The 22,241-nt window shown below is 33.5% G+C and overlaps 2 protein-coding genes and 1 pseudogene across 3 annotated transcripts; 1 reads left to right on the top strand and 2 right to left on the bottom strand.

Annotated features, from left to right (window-relative positions):
• Positions 1-3,179: 3,179 nt before the first annotated feature.
• On the bottom strand, positions 3,180-12,529 carry LOC111292547 (protein MRG1-like; annotated as a pseudogene). Its single transcript, XR_016345635.1, has 11 exons — positions 12,229-12,529; positions 11,802-11,855; positions 11,650-11,663; positions 10,897-11,085; positions 10,496-10,531; positions 5,607-5,647; positions 5,373-5,474; positions 4,962-5,041; positions 4,265-4,434; positions 3,751-3,835; positions 3,180-3,270 (listed from the first exon to the last, which is right to left on the bottom strand). The product of XR_016345635.1 is annotated as a protein MRG1-like (transcript).
• Positions 12,530-14,299: 1,770 nt separating this feature from the next.
• On the bottom strand, positions 14,300-16,142 carry LOC149516371 (uncharacterized). Its single transcript, XM_089766529.1, has one exon. It carries the CDS (start codon positions 15,998-16,000, stop codon positions 14,603-14,605), a length of 1,398 nt encoding a protein of 465 aa, XP_089622655.1. The 5' UTR covers positions 16,001-16,142; the 3' UTR covers positions 14,300-14,602.
• Positions 16,143-18,358: 2,216 nt separating this feature from the next.
• On the top strand, positions 18,359-19,765 carry LOC111293055 (UDP-glycosyltransferase 84B2-like). The gene has a single exon (XM_022885766.2). It carries the CDS (start codon positions 18,359-18,361, stop codon positions 19,763-19,765), a length of 1,407 nt encoding a protein of 468 aa, XP_022741501.2.
• Positions 19,766-22,241: the final 2,476 nt, after the last annotated feature.

Below are 22,241 nucleotides of genomic sequence, written 5' to 3'. Positions count from 1 at the left end.
CAAGGGTTAACTGGCTGATGGATGGTGAAAGAAATACACGATTTTTTCACGTGACCACCATCATCAGGAGGCGATATAACCTAATCGTTGGATTGGAGAATCCAGAGGGGAGATGGATGGAAGACCCGAGAGATATGAGCCAGATTGTTCAAAACTATTTCCAACAATTGTATTCTTCATCACAGGTGCTTAGTAAGCGGTGGGATAGTGACGGCCCCATGCAAATTACTCAGCTCTCTGACACGAATAAAGAAATCCTTGTGAATCCCATTACAGAAGTGAAATCCATAAAGCCGTTTAGTCCATGAAAGCTTATAAGACACCTAGGCCTGATGACCTTCATACTTTCTTCTATCAAAGATGCTGGAGCACGATTAAGGATAAATTTTGTGATACAGTCAAGAATATTTTCTGCTCTGCTCTGATCTCCCTTATTCCCAAATGTGCAAACCCTTCCTGTATTGACCAATTCAGGCCCATCAGCCTGTGTAATATAAATTATAAGATTGTGTCAAAAAGTTTGGCTCAAAGAGTCAGACCCCTGATGGACAAGCTTATATCCCCGTTTCAAGCGAGCTTTGTCCCTGGCAGAAATGGGTACGAAAATTGTATTATTACCCAAGAAATGATCCACACTTTCACGAGGAAGAAAGGGAAAACGGGGTATATGGCAGTTAAACTTGACCTTGAGAAGGCATATGATAGGATCGAATGGAGCTTTGTTCGAAAGGTGCTCACCTTTGTTAACTTCCCTCAAGCCATAATCTCCCTGATCATAAGCTGCATCTCTACTTCTATCTCTATCTTATTGAACGGTAGGCAACTGGAAGAATTCCATCCATCGAGAGGGATTAGACAAGGGGATTCGTTGTCCCCTTATGTTTTCATTCTCTGTATGGAGTTCCTAAGCCTTAGGATTATGGAAGAGTGTGAGAAAAAACAGTGGTGGCCCTGCAAGACCTCCAAGAAAGGACCTGCCATTGCTCACATCATCTTTGCTGATGATATTATCCTCTTTGGGAAGGCAAATAAAAAAACAGCCTCAGCCATGAAAATGGTTCTTACTTCTTTCTGTGTGGAGTCGGGACAGAAGGTGAATCTTCAAAAGTTAAAAGAGTCTTTTCTCTCCAAACTTGAGCCAGGAACAAAAAACGAAAATGGTCAGGCTTTTAGACATTCAAGAGACTGACAATCTTGGTAAATACCTTGGCTTTCGACTCCATAAAGGTCGTGTTAAGAAAGATGACTACTTATTCATTGTAGTTAAAATTCGTGCAAAGCTCACGGGGTGAAAGGCAGGGCTCCTCTCACCGGCTAGTAGATTGACGTTGTTAAAGTCTGTGATGGAGTCTATTCCCTGCTACTATATGCAATGTCGGGCTTTACCTACTAGTGTTTGGAGAGAGCTCGACCGTATTAATAGAAACTTTTTGTGGGGAGAAACTTAAGGCAGAAAAAAGGTCCACCTCCTTTGTTGGGGAGCTGTAACCAAAGACAAAAATGCTGCTGGTCTTGGGTTAAAAGAGGCTAAGGTTCAAAATCGGGCACAGCTGGCCAAACTGGTGTGGCGATTTATAAACCAAAAAGATGCATTATGAGCTACAACTCTCAGTGCAGAGCACCTTCCTGCAGAAGATGGTATCAAACCTAGCTCTTGCACGTCACCTACCTGGAGAGCTATGAAATGGGCAGGACCCATCGTGGAGCAAGGACTGGGATGGTGTACAAACAATGGGGAGGAGAAGAGTTTCTTGTTGGACAATTGGGTCGACGGAGGAAAACTCAGGTCCCGCATCCAAGGCCCTCTCAATGTAAACGAAGAGCAGATCAAAGTTAAGCAATGTCTAGAGGCCTTAGATTGTCAGCAGGATATACCTATTTCCTTCACCCTTCTTCATGACATTATGGATTCAAAAAGCGCAGTGCCCAAGCAAATGAATAAAATCATTTGGACGGCCTCAAAGAGTGGCATTTTAACGCTAAGTTCGGCTTAAGATCTGGCAAAGGGAATCGAAGGTGAACCTAGTAATATGAACTGCTAGTGGAAATGGCACCTTAAAGTCCCCCAACTTCAATTCTTTGTTTGGGAATGCATGCATGGGATATTGTCGACGAGGAAACTCTTGGCTCATAGAGGTGTACAGGTTCCTGAGGCATGTGTTTTCTGTGGACAACACCCAGAGGACTTGGAACATCTGCTGCGAGATTGATACTGGGTGAAAGATATCTGGAGGAGTATCAAAGAGAGGGGAAACGAGATTCTCTACCAACAGAGAGAGATGGACTGGATCAATGGAAACGCCATTGGAGAAACTCGCAAATACCTTAAGGGTATTCGTTGAGATATTCTGTTTGTCTTTGTCCTAAGGGAGATATGGCTGGAAAGAAATCATAGCATCTTCAAAGGATAAAGGGAGAGAATTGGTGTACTAGGGAGAGCTAGAGCAAAATCTTTTCCATTTTAGACATTGAATTCTTTGATCACTCTTATAAATATACATATATATATATTATTTTTTTGTTTTTCAAGTGTGGGAGTAATAATAAACCCAAATTCAATTGATTTTGGGAAGCAAAAAGCTATTGTTAAGAGTTATATTACAAAAGATCGAGCCTTTTTTTGCTAAATTAATAAGGAGTTTGAGTTGGTATTTTGTTTACGGAATTCGAATGTTATAACAATCGAAGAAAAAAATGAAAAGATTCGAACCCGTACCTGCCGCCTGACATGTCCTTTTTGAGCTTTTTCATACCATGAGCTGAATGGTATTTGTAGCTCAGTTGCTGCGAGTTAAAAAAAGAGACACCACTGTAGGCCTTGAAGGTAAAGACTTAAATTGCAGGAATTAAGATCAAGCAGTTTCTGGGCGCTTCAGAATGTTAGAATATTAATCACACCGAAAGATGAACGTATCAAACTGGAAACTTGTCACACCTATGACAATTAGTAACAAAAGGTTAGAGAAAAAAGAGGCTACTGCAACTTCTCTCTGTCGTTGTACAAAGGAAAAAAGGTGTAAAAGAATAACGAATTCTACAGTTACAACAACAATTTTGTGCTGTCCATATCAAAGCTAAGGACAGCATTCCAGGCAATCATCAAATTCTGCCACTAAATTCAAAATTTTAGTAATCAAAATTATGAAAATGGAGATAGTAGAAAAGTTCACGATAGCTGTCTAGTCATCTTTCCAGTTCCCCTTACCTTCTGGACTTCTAGATCCATCATATGCCGAGAGAAAAAAGATGCTCTGATTCTTTTGCAGAAACCTGCATTATCTAAGAATTGTTTTAAAATTTAAAATATAATGAATTTAATGGAAAATTTGAATAGACCCTAGAAAGAACTAAACCAATAGAAAATTCAGTCAGAGGTTTGGTCATGGCAATGTAAGTGTGCCAATTCATGCGTGTGGCATATACAAACCAATGAAAAGAAACTATAGAAATATGTAATTACAAAACATGCATATATAAACACAAAAAGAAAAAAAGAAGAGGTATTTTATACTCGATGAAAACAACAAACGTGCCCTGAAAAGCAGAAATGATTTGGACAGATGAGGCACAATAATTTACAAGAGGACATAAAATAGAAAAGAAACAACTGTAATTATATGTTCTAACAAAATGCTATGGTGATGTTAATGATGCAAACTTTTATCTCTCCATTGAATTTAAATCAGAGTTTAAAAGATTTAATGGTCTCAAAATAGTATAACACAAAAACAATGAGTAGAGAGTTGATACTTGAAAAAATCCATTAACTTCTGTTACAAACGGGTTAATGTTTCCTCTTCAATATTCACATATGCCAATAGCTCAGGAAACTTAACTGCAAAGACAGGAACACATTATTAATGTTGCAAGACTGCTAAGATTTGCATAGTACTGTCAATATCATAGATGACTACTAAAATTAAGACACAAACATGCTGATATATGTCCCAAGGTGATGTCTCCGAAACAGGCTCACAGGACATGATTGTATCCACAAATTGATATAACTGCGATGCCAGGTAACTAAGAATGATGTGTCCTAATTCTATAAACAATTTCATTTGTCACTTGTGTCACCTATGGGTTTAGCATGGATTTTAGGGTTTGATACTAGAGATCAACAAAATGCTGAATGCATCAAAAAAAAAAAGCTAAAACAAACGCCTGAAGTGACACATTAGGCAAAACATAATCTTCAACACTGTATCAAAGACAAAAGTAAATTAATGCACTAAAAAATGCTGTGTCTGACAGACAGCCATACCAAAGAGGTGTAGTAAAAGCTCAGCACCATATATAGTTGATGGAGAGACGTCATCAAGGACTACTTCATGGTACTGTTGGCGCTCTGCCTTGTATAGAAGCATCACACTCAAAGCTTTGTTGAAGTAACAGCGAATTCCTTTCAAGATTTCTCCAATTGAATCAGTCATTCTGTACCCAAGACAAACAGTCTATGTCACCAATTCTACATAGCTTAGTCATTTGAAGAGAGCATCTTAGAAATGTCATGGGATTTGGATTTCAGAGGCAAACAAATTCCAAGGACAGTTTCTGATTTATAAGTACCATTGAGCTACTATAATTACAAGTTTGAACAGTATTGCCCCTAAAATTCTGCTTTTAAATTAATATAAAGATGATTCTTCTCTTTTGAATAATTTATTAAGACCATTTGTTTTTCTTATCTATTGGTTTCAGATTACACCTTATAAACTATTACTCCAAAATTTCATTCTTAATAGATGTTTTACGAGTAAATATATACAATTAATACCAAGGGATGTCAGTGTAAATGGTACATAGAGGGCAACAAATTTAGATGGATAGAAAGCAACAACAGAGATATCTAGGAACAAATTAATTATTGTCAAAGTTGGAAATTAATTATTCAAAAACAAGTTATAGCATAATTTATCATAATTTTGCAGACGGGTGAATGGATTTAAAAGTAAACTTACGTAACATCCTTCTTGGACCTGTATTCAAGGTACTTTGTCAAAATATCATCAACATTTGGTGATCGAGGAAGTTTAAAAAGCTGCAGAAAAGATGGATTATTGCCACCAAATCAGTTTATTACTGTAACAGCCATAACATAAGTTTCGTTAAATGGTGCCCCAACTATATTCAATAAAAAACATGAGACAATATAATCAAAATGAGCGAATTACATGAGTTTTAAGCTGTACAAAAGATCAAGGTTTCAGAAGTTTCATGTAAAGGCTACAAAAACCTCATTGCAATAACTGATAAATAACAGAATTATTATCAAGGCAATTATAACTTCTATACTTACTCTTATTCAAGTTAGATGATCAAGCAAAAAAGTAGTATAATAAAAGAAAAAGTTATTCCAGCAGTTCATGCACCTTATCCTGCTGAGTAACAAGTTCCCAATAATCAACAAACTGCTTCTTTAGGGTTATTGGGATTTGGATCTTGACAAGATTTTCCACGGATGAATTGTCCTTCTAAAAATTATTAACACACATGTTGAAAAACAAAAAGAGAGGGTAAGAACCAATGGATTTAGACTAGAAATAAGAAAAATAAAAGAACAAATAATTTCTCAACAGCTGTAATTAATCATATACAAACCAGACCTGGACACCAGAGTCACTCTTTCTCTTCTTCCTTTTTGCCACTGGAATAAGTATAAAAAATTAACCACCAAAAGAAAAGGTTAATGTCTTTGCAAGCAGTCACAATATTACTTAAGAAAAGGTTGACAATAGGCAAAATAATGGAATTAAGCGAATGCTGAAGCAGACCAATAGGAATCAATAGATGACTCCATTTATGTATGGCATATGAATGCAAAATAACAAATATAGTGAATGAGGCCGTTACCACAACAGTAACAGCCTATGAGGATTCTTTTCCTTTTTTCTCCTATAGGAGAACTTTGGCAATTTAAAATCATTCTAATATGTTAACAAGGAAATATCAATAAACAAATGCTACTTAAAACCACATCCATCAATCCCCATAGAATGCCAATATAACTCTTTATGGAAAAACTAAGAAATAAATTAGTGTGAAAACTGAATGTATGTTGAAAAACTGCTTATTAAGAATTATACAAGAATCTTAGGTTTATATACAACTAACTAGGGGTTAAACTAGGAAACTAAATCTTCCTAAAAAGCTAATCCTATAATTGAGGGATTGTCTATCCTAATTTTAGGGATACAAATACTTAATTCTAGAGATACAAATATAAATATACAGATTACAAGATTACAATCAGCTGTAAATAAGTGTTTTCCCACACTCCCCCTCAAGCTGGTGAATAGGTGTTTTCCATTCCCAGCTTGGAAATAATTTCTTGAAACGTTGCACTACTAAGACCTTTAGTTAACACATCTGTAAGTTGACCCTTGGTTGATACATAAGGTGTACAAATCAACCCACTGTCTAGTTTCTCCTTTATGAAATGCCGGTCTACTTCAATGTGTTTTGTTCTATCATGTTGCACAAGATTGTGTGCAATACTTATTGCAGACTTGTTATCATAGTAGAGTCTCATTGGTCCATCCCACTTGATCTTCAAGTCCTCTAGGATAATCTTTAACCATAGTAGTTCACAAATTCCTTGAGCCATTGCTCTAAACTCTGCTTCAGCACTTGATCTTGCCACCACATTCTGTTTTTTACTCCTCCAAGTCACAAGATTACCACCTAAGAAAGTGCAGTAGCCTGAGGTGGATCTTCTATCAGTTACTGAACCTGCATAATCCGCATTTGTATATGCTTCTAGAACTAACCCTGAATTTCTTTTGAATAAGATACCTCTCCCAGGATTGGCCTTCAAATAGTGCAATATACGGTAGACAGCCTGTAGGTGTACTTCTTTAAAACTATGCATAAATTGACTTACCACACTCATAACATATGCTATATCAGGTCTAGTATGTGACAGATAAATGAGTTTTCAAACTAATCTTTGGTACATCTTTCTATTTACAGCAGCATCTTCATTAGCTTCTCCAATTTTATGATTAGGATCTATAGGGGTATTTGCAGGTTTACATGTAAGCTTCCCAGTTTCCTTCAGAAGATCCATCACATATTTCTGTTGTGAGATGAAAATATCATGCCGTGAGTGAGCTATTTCAATTCCTAGGAAGTACTTCAATCTCCCTAGCTCTTTTATCTTAAATTCTCTAGCCAAACACTGTTTTAGAGATTCTTTCTCTTTTTCATCATCTCCAATTACAATTATATCATCAATATACACTAATAGAACTGTGACTCTCCCTGAATCAGAGTGCTTGATAAACAATGTGTGATCTCCTTGACTCTGTTTATATCCCATTGCTAGCATCACTTTGACAAATCTCCCGAACCAAGCTCTAGGACACTGTTTAAGGCCATATAAAGCTTTTTTCAACCTGCATACTTTGTTTGCTTCTAGATGACCTCCAAATTCTAGTGGAACCTTCATATATATTTCTTCTTCCAAATCACCATGTAGAAAAGCATTCTTTACATCAAATTGTTGAAGTTGCCAATTGTAATTTGCAGCCAATGATAACAAAATCCTAACTGTATTCATCTTGGCAACTGGAGCAAAGGTTTCCTAGTAATCCACTCCATAGGTTTGAGTGTAGCCCTTAACCACTAACTTGGCTTTATACCTTTCAACAGTACCATCTGTCTTGCATTTTACAGTGAAAACCCATTTACACCCCACTGAATTTTTTCCTTTAGGCAACTCTACCAGTTCCCATGTCTGATTTTTCTCTAAGGCCTCCATTTCTATTTTCATGGCTTGCCTCCATTTCTCACTGGATAATACCTCGGATAATGTAGTTGGAACAGAAATAATGTTTAGGCTCACAAGAAAATTTTTGTGGGATGGTGAGAATTTTTCAAATGACACAAAATTAGAGATTGGGTATAGTGAATGCTTGGTACATTCTCTGGTTCCTTTCCTAATGACAATAGGCAGATCATAATCACTAGTTATAGTTTTAAGAGATTCATGCTCATTTTGAGAAACAGAGTCAAAAACTGTAGTTACCTCATTTTCAGAGTTAGGATCAGGTTCTTGGACTGGCACTAATTCAGGATCTGAAACTTTCTTTCTTGAGTACACCTGTAATTCTTTCATAGAATCAAGAACAATATTATCCTTTGTCACATCTTCCGTATTTGGAATGGGTTCAAACTCAAATTCAGTGTTTGACTTAGGCTCAGCAGAAACAGTTTTCAGACTCAAAAGAATTAATGGATGTAAATGTGAAAGAAGGGGGCAAATCAAGCAAAAAGAAGTCTTTATCCTTATCTTCCATGAATGAAATCTCCCCCTAAAGATAAGGTTGAGTAAAAAATGGTTTATTTTCTTCAAAAGTGATATTTGCAGACACATAAAATTTTTTGGTAGAAGGATGATAGCACTTATATCCTTTTTGAGTTGAAGAATACCCCACAAAAATACACTTAATCGCTCTTGAATCTAACTTTCCCCTGTTATGACTGTGAACATAAACAAATGATTTACAACCAAACATCCTAGGTGTGAGATTGTTTGTGGTATTGAGGTTGGAACAAAATTGTGAGAGTAGTTCCATAGGAGTTTTAAATCCTAAAACCCTTGAAGGTAACCTATTTATAATATGTGTGGTAGTGAGAACAGCTTCCCTCCAGTAAAATTTAGGTACATTTGCTTGAAAAAGAAAGGCTCGAGTTGAGGCTAAAAAATGACTGTTTTTTCTCTCTGTCACTCCATTCTGCTGTGGAGTATTAACACAAGATGACTCATGGATAATCCCCTATTTTTGAAAATAGGTAGATAGACTCTTATTGAAATAGTCTCTTGCATTATCAGACCTAAATCTCTTGATTCTCACTCCAAATTGATTTTGGATCATGTTTTGGAAACTTAAAAATATACTATTCACATTTGATTTGGATTTAAGTAAAAAAACCCAAGAGACCCTAATACAATCATCTATGAATGAAACAAACCATCTCGCACTAGAAATATTAGGAATTGTAGAGGGACCCCAAATGTCATTATGAATCAAGTAAAAAAGAGTAGAATTTCTTTTGTTACTGATTGAAAAAGATACACGTCTATGCTTTGCAATTTCGCAAACATCACAATGAAAATCTTCCACATTTAATCCTTTGAACAAGGAAGGAAACATGTTTCTCAAGGTTCCAAAAGAAGGATGTCCAAGGCGAAAATGATAAAGCCAGATTTTGTCTTTATTGGAAGATTTTTCAAAAAAAAAAATGACAAAGGTAAACTATTCTTGATACTACTTGTGCTATCTGATGTCTCAAAATAGTATAATCCATCCTTCTCCTTAGCAAGTCCAATCATCTTCCCCGAACTCTGGTCCTGAAATTCACAATAAGAGGGATAAAAAGTTACTTTGCAATTCATATTTCTGATAAGTTTTTGTATAGATATCAGATTAGTAGACAATCCAGGAACATGAAGAACATTTTTTAGAACAAACGAGAGATTAACTTGAACATCTCTTAATCCTGCCACTGTGGTAAGTGAACCATCTGCAACAACAATTTTCTGATTACTAGGTACTAAACTTTTGTAAGGAATGTGTCATGTGGGCTGTGGCTCCTGAGTCAATGACCCAATAACTCGTAATAGGCTTAGCCGAGACATTTAATCCATGAGAATCGAAAGCTTTACCTGAACTAGAAACCTTACCCAAAGAACATACCACAGTAGGCTTTTCAAGGATTTTCAATAAGTTTATCAGCTTTTCAATCTCTTTCCTGCCGAACTCTCCTTGTTTCTGAGACATCTGTAGTATTCCAGTGATTTTTCCAGTTAACATTTTCTCAAATTGGGTGGTAGTGATATCTTTCTTTGAAAGGGTTCGGCAATGAAGGCCTAAACAGGATTCGGCAATGAAAGCTGAAAATTTTGCTTCCTAAAAAGAGTCTAAAGCTCTGATATCATGTGAAAAAACTAAGAAATAAATCAGTGTGAAAATTGAATGTATGTTGAAAAACTGCTTATTGAGAATTATACAAGAATCTTAGGTTTATATACAACTAACTAGGGGTTAAACTAGGAAACTAAATCTTCCTAAAAAACTAATCCTATAATTGAGGGATTGTCTATCCTAATTTTAGGGATACAAATACTTAATTCTAGAGATACAAATATAAATAAACAGATTACAATATTACAACCAGCTGTAAATAAGTGTTTTCCCACACTCTTAACTTCAGACGCCATAGAACTAAAGGCCAAATGTAACTCCACTAGCATTTGCTGAAAGTTCAATACAACCTCCACTCAACTACATTAACTGAAAACTAAAGCCAAACCTAATACAAGAACTAAAAATCATACAAGAATATCAAAATCATGAAAAGTAATTGATAAGACCCCCTTAGGACAGGATAGAAATAGACTGATGATAAAGAATAGACACTCACAAATGAAAGAAAATCAATTATAAAGACAAGAGAATACAAAAAGAAAATAAATGTAATATAAGTTTACCAGTGTTCTTCAGGTCCTCTTTATCCACTTTTGCATCTATAAAAATATAAATAAATAAATAAAAGCAGAAGAAAGTTAGATGGGATCAATTAGGGAATGAAGACACAATAACGAAAACAATAAAATAGATCAAAACTTGGCACTTACTAAAAATAAGGCAGTGGAAAACTTGGAAGACCTTATGCCCTCGTCTATTGAGGAACAGAAGTAGAATCTAGATGAAATAATGGCATTCATAGACTTATGCATGGGGAATGCTTCCACTTAACCCAAAATACAAAAAAAGGATTCCTTAACGGGCAACCATTCTTATAAACATCCAAATACATGCACATGATAAATAACCAAAAGTATTTAGTATATTAATAAACAAGTGAATAGGTAGAAAGAGTTAAAATAACCAGCAGAGCTTTTTGGCTTGGTCTGACTTGAACACCCAGACTTTGAACTTTTGTCAACACCCTGTTTTTTGTCAACGGCTTGCTGCTTCATGACATTCTCTTCAGTATGTATCATCAGCCGATCATCACCTACCCATTCGTCCCAAATGTTGGCAAGATGTCCAAGCCATAGTAATGATTTCTGTTTCCCTTTCCGGAAAGAGGATATATAAATCAATGAAAGCAAACATTTACTAGTAATCTGGCTTACCTTTTAGGATTCTATAAAAACATAAATGAATTATTCCCCACAAAAAAAAAAAAAAGGTAAGAACAAAAAATTATGCAAAGTTTAAATAAAATAAGCTCTTATTTGTCTTGATTTTGAACTTGCCGTCGTGCGTAACTTCTTGGAACTTTACTATCCTTTTTTTATAATAAGGGAAAATGACACTAATAAGAGATTAAATATAATAGTTTAAGACCTGACACAATCACAAAATTTTATTTGATGAATCCCTACCTTGACTTGAAAGCATAATGCTGCTTAAAATCTATATAAGGATCATTATAGAAAGGCATGTTCTAGACTTCTAGTCCTTAAAGGAACAAGTGTTCAGAGGAGTAATTTTAAGTAAATTTTACACGGACAGTTAAAGTTTAAAATTTAAGATGCAGATCAACAATCAGAAAAATTCAAATAATAAATCAATGGAAAAGCAAAAATAAGATGGTAACTTTGATTCAGTGGAGAACATGTTATAGAAGACATACTTTTTATTCCAACCCTGCAAAACAGCAAAAGAGATCTCTTAATACCATAAACGAGTAATTCTCAGCTTATCCAACATAATCTACGCGAAAACTAGATTAAGCATTATATAGAATTATATATATTATGGTAAAGTTAAGGCAATTAGACTTACAAGGTAATGAACAAAGTATTTCCATTCTTTCTTCCGCAGCTCCGCTCTTTGAACCTGAAATGTAAAATCAAAATTCATCATCTTCATAAACCCCAATTTCACCAATCAACCCTCAAATGCTCTAAATTATGGAATACAGTGACCTAAAGAAACCATTCAATTAACCTCGGTGTTGGATCACTTACATCAGCAACCAAAAACGAGCATAAATATCATATTTCAAAAAAAAAAAAATCAAAGAATTCCAAGCGAATAAATAAGCAGTGACAAATTTGAAAACAGAGGGGTTAATTCAGTTTAAAGCGTTGGCCAAAATAAAAAAATCAGTTTAAAGCAGCGACGAGTCAAAACAATGAGCCAAACTGAAAAGGAAAAGAAATTAGGTAAAATGTGGAAGGAGAAAAAAGAAGAGAGAGAGATACTATACCTTGGCTTCGTAGAGACGAGGGCCGTGATAGGCAAGGACACGTTCGCCCTCAGAGAAGAGGTTGCAATTGGAGGGAGGTGTGTCTCCGCTCGACGCATCGGCGTCCGCTGTTGCCTCCCCCTTCAGCGAGCTTCCCATTTTTATTTTGCTTTCTGATTTATTTTTCTGATTCTTTGCTGACAGAAAGGGGGGGAAAGAGCTGATCTGTTCCTGACTCCAGCTCTGCGTTTTACATTTTTTTTTTAATATGAAAAAATGTTTTACGGTTAATCTAAAACACTCTTTCCACATAATTTAATTTTTTAACTATATAAAGGTTAATTGCCTTAATATAACTCTTATAAATCTTAACCTTATATTTTAGGATTAAAAACCGCTACTTAGCTAAAATTTTGAAGACTAAATGAAATAATCTCCCTTTTAAGATATTTTGTAGGAAGCTACTAATGAGGTAAGTGTTTTCAATTATAATAAATAATTTTTTTTACTAATTTCAATAATTAAATGTAAAATTTCAAAAAACCTGTTTGAAATTCCAATATTTTGTGATGTTTATCTTTTTCATATTTCAACAACCAATCTTCATTTTTTTACCTAAAAGAATTAAGTTATTGTATTGTTTAGAGATTAATATGTGATAATTCAATACAAAATTTGCTTATATATTAATTGTTATTTAATATTTTATATGATAATACAATAAGTAATGACCTATGAACTTTATTATAATATTTTGTTTGAATAAACACATAAGATAACTTGTAAATAAATTAAATATTATGGAGACAAAACTTATATGAAATTTTATTGGTGAAAAAGTTTATGAAAATTTTTTATTAGAATGAGTAAATAAAAATTTTAATAAAAAATTTAAATTGATAGATTGATAGAATTTAATATAAATATAAATAGTATGTAAACAAATTATTAAAAATATTGTTTATAATTTAAATTTGATCAATATTTATTCAATAATAAAAATATCTATTTGATAAATATATCACAATTTATTAAATTTTTTTCAAATCTTGCATGCTTAATTTATATGAAATATTTCAATTTATTGATTTTGATTTTTTATTTTAATTTTCATTTACTTATTTTTAATAAAATATTTTACCAATTTCATCTTTTTCATTTTATGAACCGTAAAATTTTTTGTGATCATTTGAATACGATGTTGAACAACAAATTGAATTGATGTCTACTTTGACAATTGTCCTTTTCTCAATTATCATAGTTAACAAAATTTGAAGTTTGAAAAAAAAAAAAAAAAAGAAAGAAAAGGCCTATTTAATGTGGACTTGAGTAGCCTTTTGTCAATTGTCCATATGCATATGTATTTTCTATTCTTCGTATATAGCAAATGAAGGAAGTTGAAAATCAACAAGCAGCCTTCGCTAGTTTGGCTGTTGCTTTCCAAAGTTGAAGAGATCAAAGACTAATAGCTTCATTTAAGTTACCTTTGGACTAAGGGCAAGTGGGCAACCATATGAAGCATGTCTTTTTGGAACATGAACAGATCTAAATGCATCAATTTGCCTGGATGTATTTATGTTTCATTGTAATAAGTACTTTTATTATACTCATATATATCTAAATTTACTACATGAAGCCACTTATAGCCAGCATAAATAATTGCATAAAACTATAAAACAAAATTGTCTAGCCTTATTCTATGAGTGTGTGCTACTGTCTCTATTTGTGTATCAAACACAAACTCCAAAAAATGAGTATTTTTCTGATGTGTTTTTATGATCATGACAAAGGGTTTGAAATAGGTTTCAGAGTTAGGAATATGTAAAAATGCTATGGTAATGAAACAGGTTTCAAAGTTCAGGATCTCAATTTTGAACTTAATCATAATTTGAAAGATAATAGATTAACTACCGCCATTTTGTACGTTGCTTGGGGTATTGGAGGGAACTTCTTGGCCAGTAAAATTTGCTTCACGCATGAAATCGTAAATATTTATTAATTAATTGATCACAGGTGAAGAATATAAAAGATTTGATTGCTTGACAGCTTCAGTGATTAATTATACATATATTTCATAGAAATGAGAATCAGATTAATAAAGAATATCTTATTGCAACCGCTGAAAATTATGGATACATTATCTTTGAACATGTATCAATGAAAGAGCTGAAATAGCTGTGACAGTTCTTGAATAAACAAGGAATTGGTATTTGACTTTAAACAACGAAATGAATACTAATGAACTAAAAGAATGAATGTGTAACTTAAAACAAATCTTTCTGTTGCCAAAACAAAGTGGGGATATCACTAGTTTTGGCTAAAGGTCTACTTGTTTCTCTTACCAAGACTCCAGCCAGAATCTACGTTACCTCTAGTATGTTTACCTGTCAATGAACTAGTGTCCTGCTCCAGGGCTTGGACCGGAGTCCTTGATGCCTCCAAGGGTTTGGCCATCAGTTAACTTGTTTCCCACACCGGGGCTTGGGCCGGAATCCTTAATGCCTCCAAGGGTTTGCCCGTCAGTTAACTTATTTCCCACACCGGGGCTTGGACCAGAATCCTTAATGCTGCCAAATGCAAAGTTGTCAATTAGTTTGTTTCCTACACCAGGGCTAGGACCACAATCCTTGATGCCTCCAATATTCAAGCTATCAGTGAGCTTGTTTCCTACACCAGGGCTTGGACCAGCGTCTTTATTTCCTCCTAGAGTGAAGCTATCACTTAACTTATTTCCCACACCAGGACTTGGACCGGAGTCCATAATGCCACCTAGAGTGAAGCTGTCGGTAAACTTGTTTCCTACACCTAGGCTCAGGCCTGAGTCCTTGATGCCTCCGAGGGTTTGGCCATCAGTTAACTTGTTTCCCACACCAGGCCTTGGACCAGAATCCTTAGTGCTTCCAAGGTTAAAGCTATCCGTTAGTTTGTTTCCTACACCTGGGCTCGGACCAGCGTCTTTAATACCTCCTAGAGTGAGGCTATCACTTAACTTATTTCCCACACCAGGACTTGGACCGGAGTCCTTAATGCCACCTAAAGTGAAGCTGTTGGTAAACTTGTTTCCTACACCGGGGCTCGGGCCTGAGTCCTTGATTCCTCCAAGGGTTTGGCCATCAGTTAACTTGTTTCCCACACCGGGGCTTGGACCCGAATCCTTAATGCTTCCAAATGCAAAGTTGTTAGTTAGCTTATTTCCTACACCAGGGCTCGGACCAGAATCTTTAATGCCTCCTAAAGTGAGGCTATTGCTTAACTTATTTCCCACAGCAGGATTTGGACCGGAATCCTTAACGCCACCTATAGTGAAACTGTCGGTAAACTTGTTTCCTACATCAGGACTCGGGCCGGAGTTCTTTATAACTCCAAGAGTCAAGCTGTCAGTTAACTTTTGTCCCTCAACAGGGCTTGAACCAGAGTTATTAATGCCTCCGAGGGTTTGACTATCAGTGAACTTGTGTCCCTCACCACCATGGCTCGGGCCTGAGTCCTTTATACCTCCAATAGTCAAGCTGTCTATTAACTTATGTCCCTCACCTGGGCCTGGGCCGGAGTTCTTAATGCCTCCGAGTGTTTGACTATCAATGAACTTGTGTCCCTCACCAGGACTTGGACCTGACTCTTTGATTGTTCCAACGTATAAGCCAATATCAAAGAAATCAGGAACCCTTCCACCAACAAAGTTTTGGGACATCAGGATACTGAAGGGATCACGAGCTTCAGCCACAACAAGAATGGAACTCAATAGTAAAAGAAAAGAAGAAAAGCTTAAAAAAGATTTGACAGTAGTCATCATATCAGGAAGTGAGAAAAAGAAAGATTTTCTGTAGGCTATTTTCTTCTTCTTGAATTAGATAAATGTTGAAGCAAAGGAATGCTGCAGTAGGTTTTTAAAGCAAAGCAAAGCACGTTTATGTGATTATTTGGTGTGGACAATGAGAATCTGATGCTCCATTTATAGCATTATTGGTGAGGAAATCAGTAGTACTATGGGTTTTTTTTTTTTGACTGGGGTAATTGCTTGAGAAATTCTTCAATCCATGCTTAAAAAGAAAACGTGTTTAAATTTGTTCGTGCCAAGGAAACAACTAGGGAAGTTTCTGGGACTAAAGAAAAGAAAAGAAAAGCAAACAAAAATTAGGATATGGAGATTGCGAGTCTAAGCTGGAAGTGGAAGTCAGAGAAAAATCAGGTAAATGAAAGCTAGAAGTGTTGATTCTTACATTTTCCATGGCCGCCTGACGGCCTGACTGGCTCAATCGCAGCGAAAGTAGTTTTTTCCATTGGCAGCGTCCATTGGGGTGGACCAAAGACCATGCAAAAGAAAAAAAAAAACATTTGAATTTCCAAGGCCTTCAGGAGTTAATTACAGGTGTGACGAGATTTCCCGGGAAAATAAAGGTTTGACTGGTCAGTCAGTCAGATCTAGGTTCCATGATTGAAATTAATGCAAATTTTTTTTTCTGAAAACCATATTGCTCTTTTTTTTCTTAACTTCAACAAATTAAAATGAAACACACGCATTAAAGATTATTAAACTCATTGCTAATTGTTATTAATTTGATAAATTATTACTTATTATTTAATTTCATTACATTATAAGTTGCAAAAATCTTGATAGTATAGTATGCAATTTAAAATTTATGTCTATGGCCATTAAATATACAAATATTGATATGTAAATGTCAAAGATTATAGATTACTAACTAAAGAACTTTCCTTTTTGATTAACATTCTGATTTTTTAAATTAGATTAAGTACTTTAAAAATGATTTACTATAATTAAAATTTTTTTGAAAGATTTACTATAATTAATTTACATGTTCTCTTCTTATGCCTCTTTGGTTTTTATGTTTCAGTCACATGGTATATTAATTTATTCCATAAACCCTCCCTTTTGAATTTTGATGCCTAAAATTAATTAATTCAACCAATTGATTATTCAAAATTTCCACAATGATCAATAATATATGTTTCCAAAAGATACACTAAAAGATTTTTTTTGGTAAGTCTAAAAGGTTAGTTTGTTAAGATAACTCAAAGAACATGGAGCAGCAAAGCTAGAAATTTTTTTATATTAAAATTTTTTCCAATTTTTACTTTAATTTATTATCATTTCTTTCATGCATAAAATTTCTTTAATTGATTAAAAAGCTTCTTATTACTTAATCTTACTTTTTGTTTGGTACCTATATATAAAGGTAGTTAATTGGGGGAGGAGATTCAAATTGTATGCCTCAATCCCCTTAAATTAAGAAGAATAACAATTGCTAGCTAGGTTGAGTCGTGTTTATTTAATCTTGCCTGTACTTGGTATGCTGCTTCTTTTTACACTTGTTTATCTTACCAGTTATATAAGCTTAGATTAGATAAGATTTTTTTTTTCCATTTTTCCTCCATATACTAATTATAAGCAATTAAGAATGATAACAATTGTGGAAACTTTTAATTTTAGTTATCAAGATTCAATTTTTTCTTAAATTAAAAAAAAAATCTTGATATACTATAAAATATATGTAAAAGAACACTTCTAAGGCTTGCGACTTCAATTTGAAGGTTTCAAGTATGAATTTTTAAATACGAGAGATGAGATTTATGAAATAAAATAAAAGAGTATATATAAATATATATATATATATATATATATATCTTACTATATAGCTTAAGGTCACATATAACCAAAAAAAAAAAAAAAAACGAGTGATAATTAAATTAGTTATAAATTATTTATAAAAATAATTTTCTTATAGAAATATATACAAAAAATTAATTGTGTTCTCATAAATAAAATTTTTTATCAACACATAATTAATTTTATTTTATGAAATCAACACATAATTAATCAAACTATAATTTAATTTGTCACTTAAATCTCTCCCACCAATAAAGTAAGACATTGATTTTGTTTTTGGCTTAAATGGCATAATACCATTTGCTAATAATCTATCAGAGATTTTTCAAATACATACATGGATTTGTTACCATAAAAGATTGTATAAATCTGAATTCAAGTTGCCTGCCATAAAAGCAAGATGTGGTTTTCTAAAATTTAGAACTTGCTAAAATATGCATGGAATATAAATTAGGGGTCAATAATCAAAGAATAATCACACCCCTTAATCAAACAGTGTTTGGCCTAAATCCTTGCAAAACAATGGAGACTGAGGGAGTACAGGTGATAATGGTGACCTTAGCCTTGCAAGGTCACATGAATCCCATGCTCAAGCTCGCCAAAGTGCTCGTGTCAAAGGGCGTTGATGTCACCCTTGCCACCAATGATGTCGCCCGTAAGCACATGCTAGACTCCAAGATCTCCACCAAGTTCACCTCAAATAGCCCTGGTCGACTCAATCTAGAGTTCTTCCCTGATGGTCTCAGCCATGACTTCGATCGTGACAAGGATACTGGCACTTTCATTGCTTCACTGAAGGCAAACGGACCCAGGAATCTGTCAAATATCATTGCGGATCTCAAAGCTAAGGGAATTGAATTCTCATGCCTTATCACCAGCCCCTTTATCCCATGGGTACCAGGTGTTGCTGCTGAACATGGGATTCCTTGTTGCATACTTTGGATCCAATCTTCAACTGTTTTCTCCATTTATTATCATTTTATTAAGCGTCCAGGCTTGTTTAGCAACTTGGAAAACCCCAATGGGAATGTAGAGCTACCTGGAATACCAATGATTAAGGTGGAAGATCTTCCAACTTTTATGCTTCCTTTTAGTCCTGCTCACTTTCGGCTATGGGTTGCAGAATTCGTTTCAGTTTTGGATAAGATACAATGGGTTTTAGGAAACTCTGTTCATGAGCTTGAAGAGGAGATTGTGAACTCATTGGCGTCAGTTAAACCGATTTATCCCATTGGTCCATTGGTGTCACCTTTTCTTCTAGGAAAGGAAGAAACAGTTGAAGGAAGTGTTGATATGTGGAGTGCCGCAGATTCTTGTATTGAGTGGCTTAACAAGCAGCCGACTTCCTCAGTCATTTATATTTCTCTTGGCAGCATCATTGTGACATCAGAGCAGCAAATTCAAAGCATTGCCACAGCATTGAAGAATATCAACAGACCATTTCTTTGGGTTGTTAAAGCATCAGAGGCGAGAAAAGACGAATTCCCAGACGGATTCTTTGAAGAGACCAAGGAGAAAGGTCTTGTTGTTTCATGGTGCCCTCAAGAGAAAGTGTTAATGAACCAAGCAGTGGCTTGTTTTGTGACACATTGTGGCTGGAACTCGGCCCTAGAAACTGTGGTGGCTGGCGTGCCTGTTGTTGCCTATCCAGAGTGGACGGATCAACCAACGAATGCCAAGCTCTTGGTTGATGTTTTCAAGATTGGGGTGAGGATGAGAAATTGTGAAGATGAGACACTAAGCGTAGAAGAAGTTGAAAGGTGCATTATGGAGGTCATTGATGGACCAAGAGCGGAGGAGATGAAGAAAAGGGCATTGGAGTTGAAAGAGGCTGCAAAGAAAGCATTGGAAGATGCTGGCTCTTCGAATCAGAACATTGATAAATTTATCAGCGAAATCGCTGGCAAGCCCGTGGGCAATAATGTTTAATTTATGATCTATATAAGAAGTTTTATTAAATATAAGTAAATACAAAGTTTAATATTGATGAAGTTTAATGTGAAAATCAATAATATATAAAAAATATATTAAAAGTATTGTTTATAATTCAAATTTAATCGATACTTATTTAATGGTAAAATTTTTATCAATATATTTTACTTTAAATGTCTATTTAATAAATATATCAAAATTTATTAAAATTTATTAAATTTTATACATTTGATTTATATGATGAGATTTTTTAATTTATTGATTTTAGTTTTTATTTACTCATTTTTAATAAAAAATTTTACAAACTTCACTTATAAAATTTTATGTAAGTTTTTCCCTTGTTTTACATGCCATTCGTGTTAATCATTAAGATTTATTTGTTTTATGCATGACTTTTTTCCTTATTTTTTATAATATTTCAACTATGAGAGTGGTGTAAGAATAAAATAGAATAACTTCATTCTTTGTTATTTTTTATAATTTTTCTATTTTTTTAGAGAAAAATTTCATTAGTTGTTATTTTTAATAATTTTTTACTTTTTAGGAAAATACTCTCATTATTTATTCATTTTACTATTTTTTGAAACATTTTCATTACTTTTTTTTAATAATTTTTCTATTTTGTAGAAAAATACTATCATTACATATTCATTTTGATAATTTTTTTATTTTTTGAAAAATACTCCCATTGCTTGTTTCTTTTGATGATTCTCTTTTTTTTTTTTTTTTTTTTGCAAAACAACTATCTAACAATTAATTTTTGATTTATAACAATAAAATTTGCTTATTCTATGCAAGGAACATTCTTTGATTTTTATCAAAAAAATTCCATACAAAAGGGCAATGAATCTGCACATATGCAATCACAATATATATATATATATATATATATTTATAAATATAATTTTCATTCATCTTTAAATTATGAGAATAAATATATCTCATTTATTTTCATATATTTTACCTTTTAATTATACTAGTGTATGAGAACTTTTTATATTAAGAATTCTCATGTAGAAGGTAAAATGTAAATATTTAATTTTGGTTATTAATATTATTTTTTTATATTTTTCTAAAGTTTTTAAAGTTGAAGATAAGATAGAATAGGAAATAAGATTGTTTCAATAAAAATTATTTTATAAAACAACTATTCATGAAATAACTCTTTCACAGAATACTTGTTCACAAAACAACTATTCAAAGAACAACTTTTTCATGGAACAACACCTTCATGAAACAATTATTCTCATAACAGTTTCCTCAAGGAACAATACTTACACTTTTACCCAAAATTCTTTCATCAAAAGTTACTTTACTAATAGTTATTCCACAAAAGACGTTTCACTGAATGTTACTTCATCGAAAATAAGAAATGAAAATAACCCCAAAATATTATAGGATTTTTGGGTTAACTTTACTAATGGGATGTTCCAGAGTTTAACTTGGTAAATAAGATATGAAGATAGCTAAGAGGTATTTTTTTAACCTGTTTCTGAAGTATAAGTATTTCTCTCTCTCTCTCTCTCTCTTTTAATAATAAATAATGAATTTCTATGTTCACTATATTTATCACTAAAAGTTAATTAAATTCCCATTAGGTAATGCATTAACATCTTTTATAATTGTCAATTTCATAATTATTCCTATTTAATACTCAAGATATGTAACTCTTATTCTTGAAACCTATAAATAGGAGTTTCCACGATTCATTGGGGATTTTTAGATTTTGGTAGATTTCTCACAACTTTTTCTCAAACTCTCTTTACAATTCTCTTTTCCTAAATTCCTTTCTAACCTAATTCTCTCCTTGACCTAACCTTATTTCATTGTCGACCACTATTTGTCATTATACTCAATGCTTTAGGGTCTGCTTTGGTGTTTCTCTTTGCCTTTTTTCAACACATCTCATTTTATTTTTTTGCAATGCATCCTCATTGTCTCTAAAGAACACTTTTACATTGATTCAACATAAGGAAATGTAATGATTGATTGGAAAATGCTTAGACTCTTTTTTTTTTCTCAACTTATATGTTAAAGTCACATAGTGTAGCACACAATATCAAGAGAAATGTGACTTTATATTATTAATGTAAATATAAATACATTTTATTATTTTTTTAAAAATATTTTTTAAAAATAAAATTTCAAATAGTCATAAATGTGTAAAACCAAAAAAAAAAAGCTTAATATACAAAAAATAGATAAAATTAAGCAAAAATCTCATTAATAGTTTATCAAACCTTTACATGAGTTCCAGTTTGATCAATCTTTATGATTCTTAAAAAAAAAAAAATAGAAAAATAAGAGAATCTTATAAAGAAAATTGTTATCTTCACTTAAAATGGCAAAACTTGTTTAAATTTCAAAGAAATATGAATTGATGGGGAGACAATTAACATGATAGTGTCTATTGACTTTTGTATTTAAAATCTGATCAAATTTGAATTAGACCTATTCACAGACTAGATGACTC

Source organism: Durio zibethinus, chromosome 10 (assembly GCF_047325235.1).
Source record: "Durio zibethinus cultivar Kanyao isolate XHJ-2024 chromosome 10, ASM4732523v1, whole genome shotgun sequence".
In the NCBI taxonomy this organism is placed as follows: Eukaryota; Viridiplantae; Streptophyta; class Magnoliopsida; order Malvales; family Malvaceae; genus Durio; species Durio zibethinus.
This window is presented reverse-complemented; position numbering and strand designations above follow the sequence as displayed.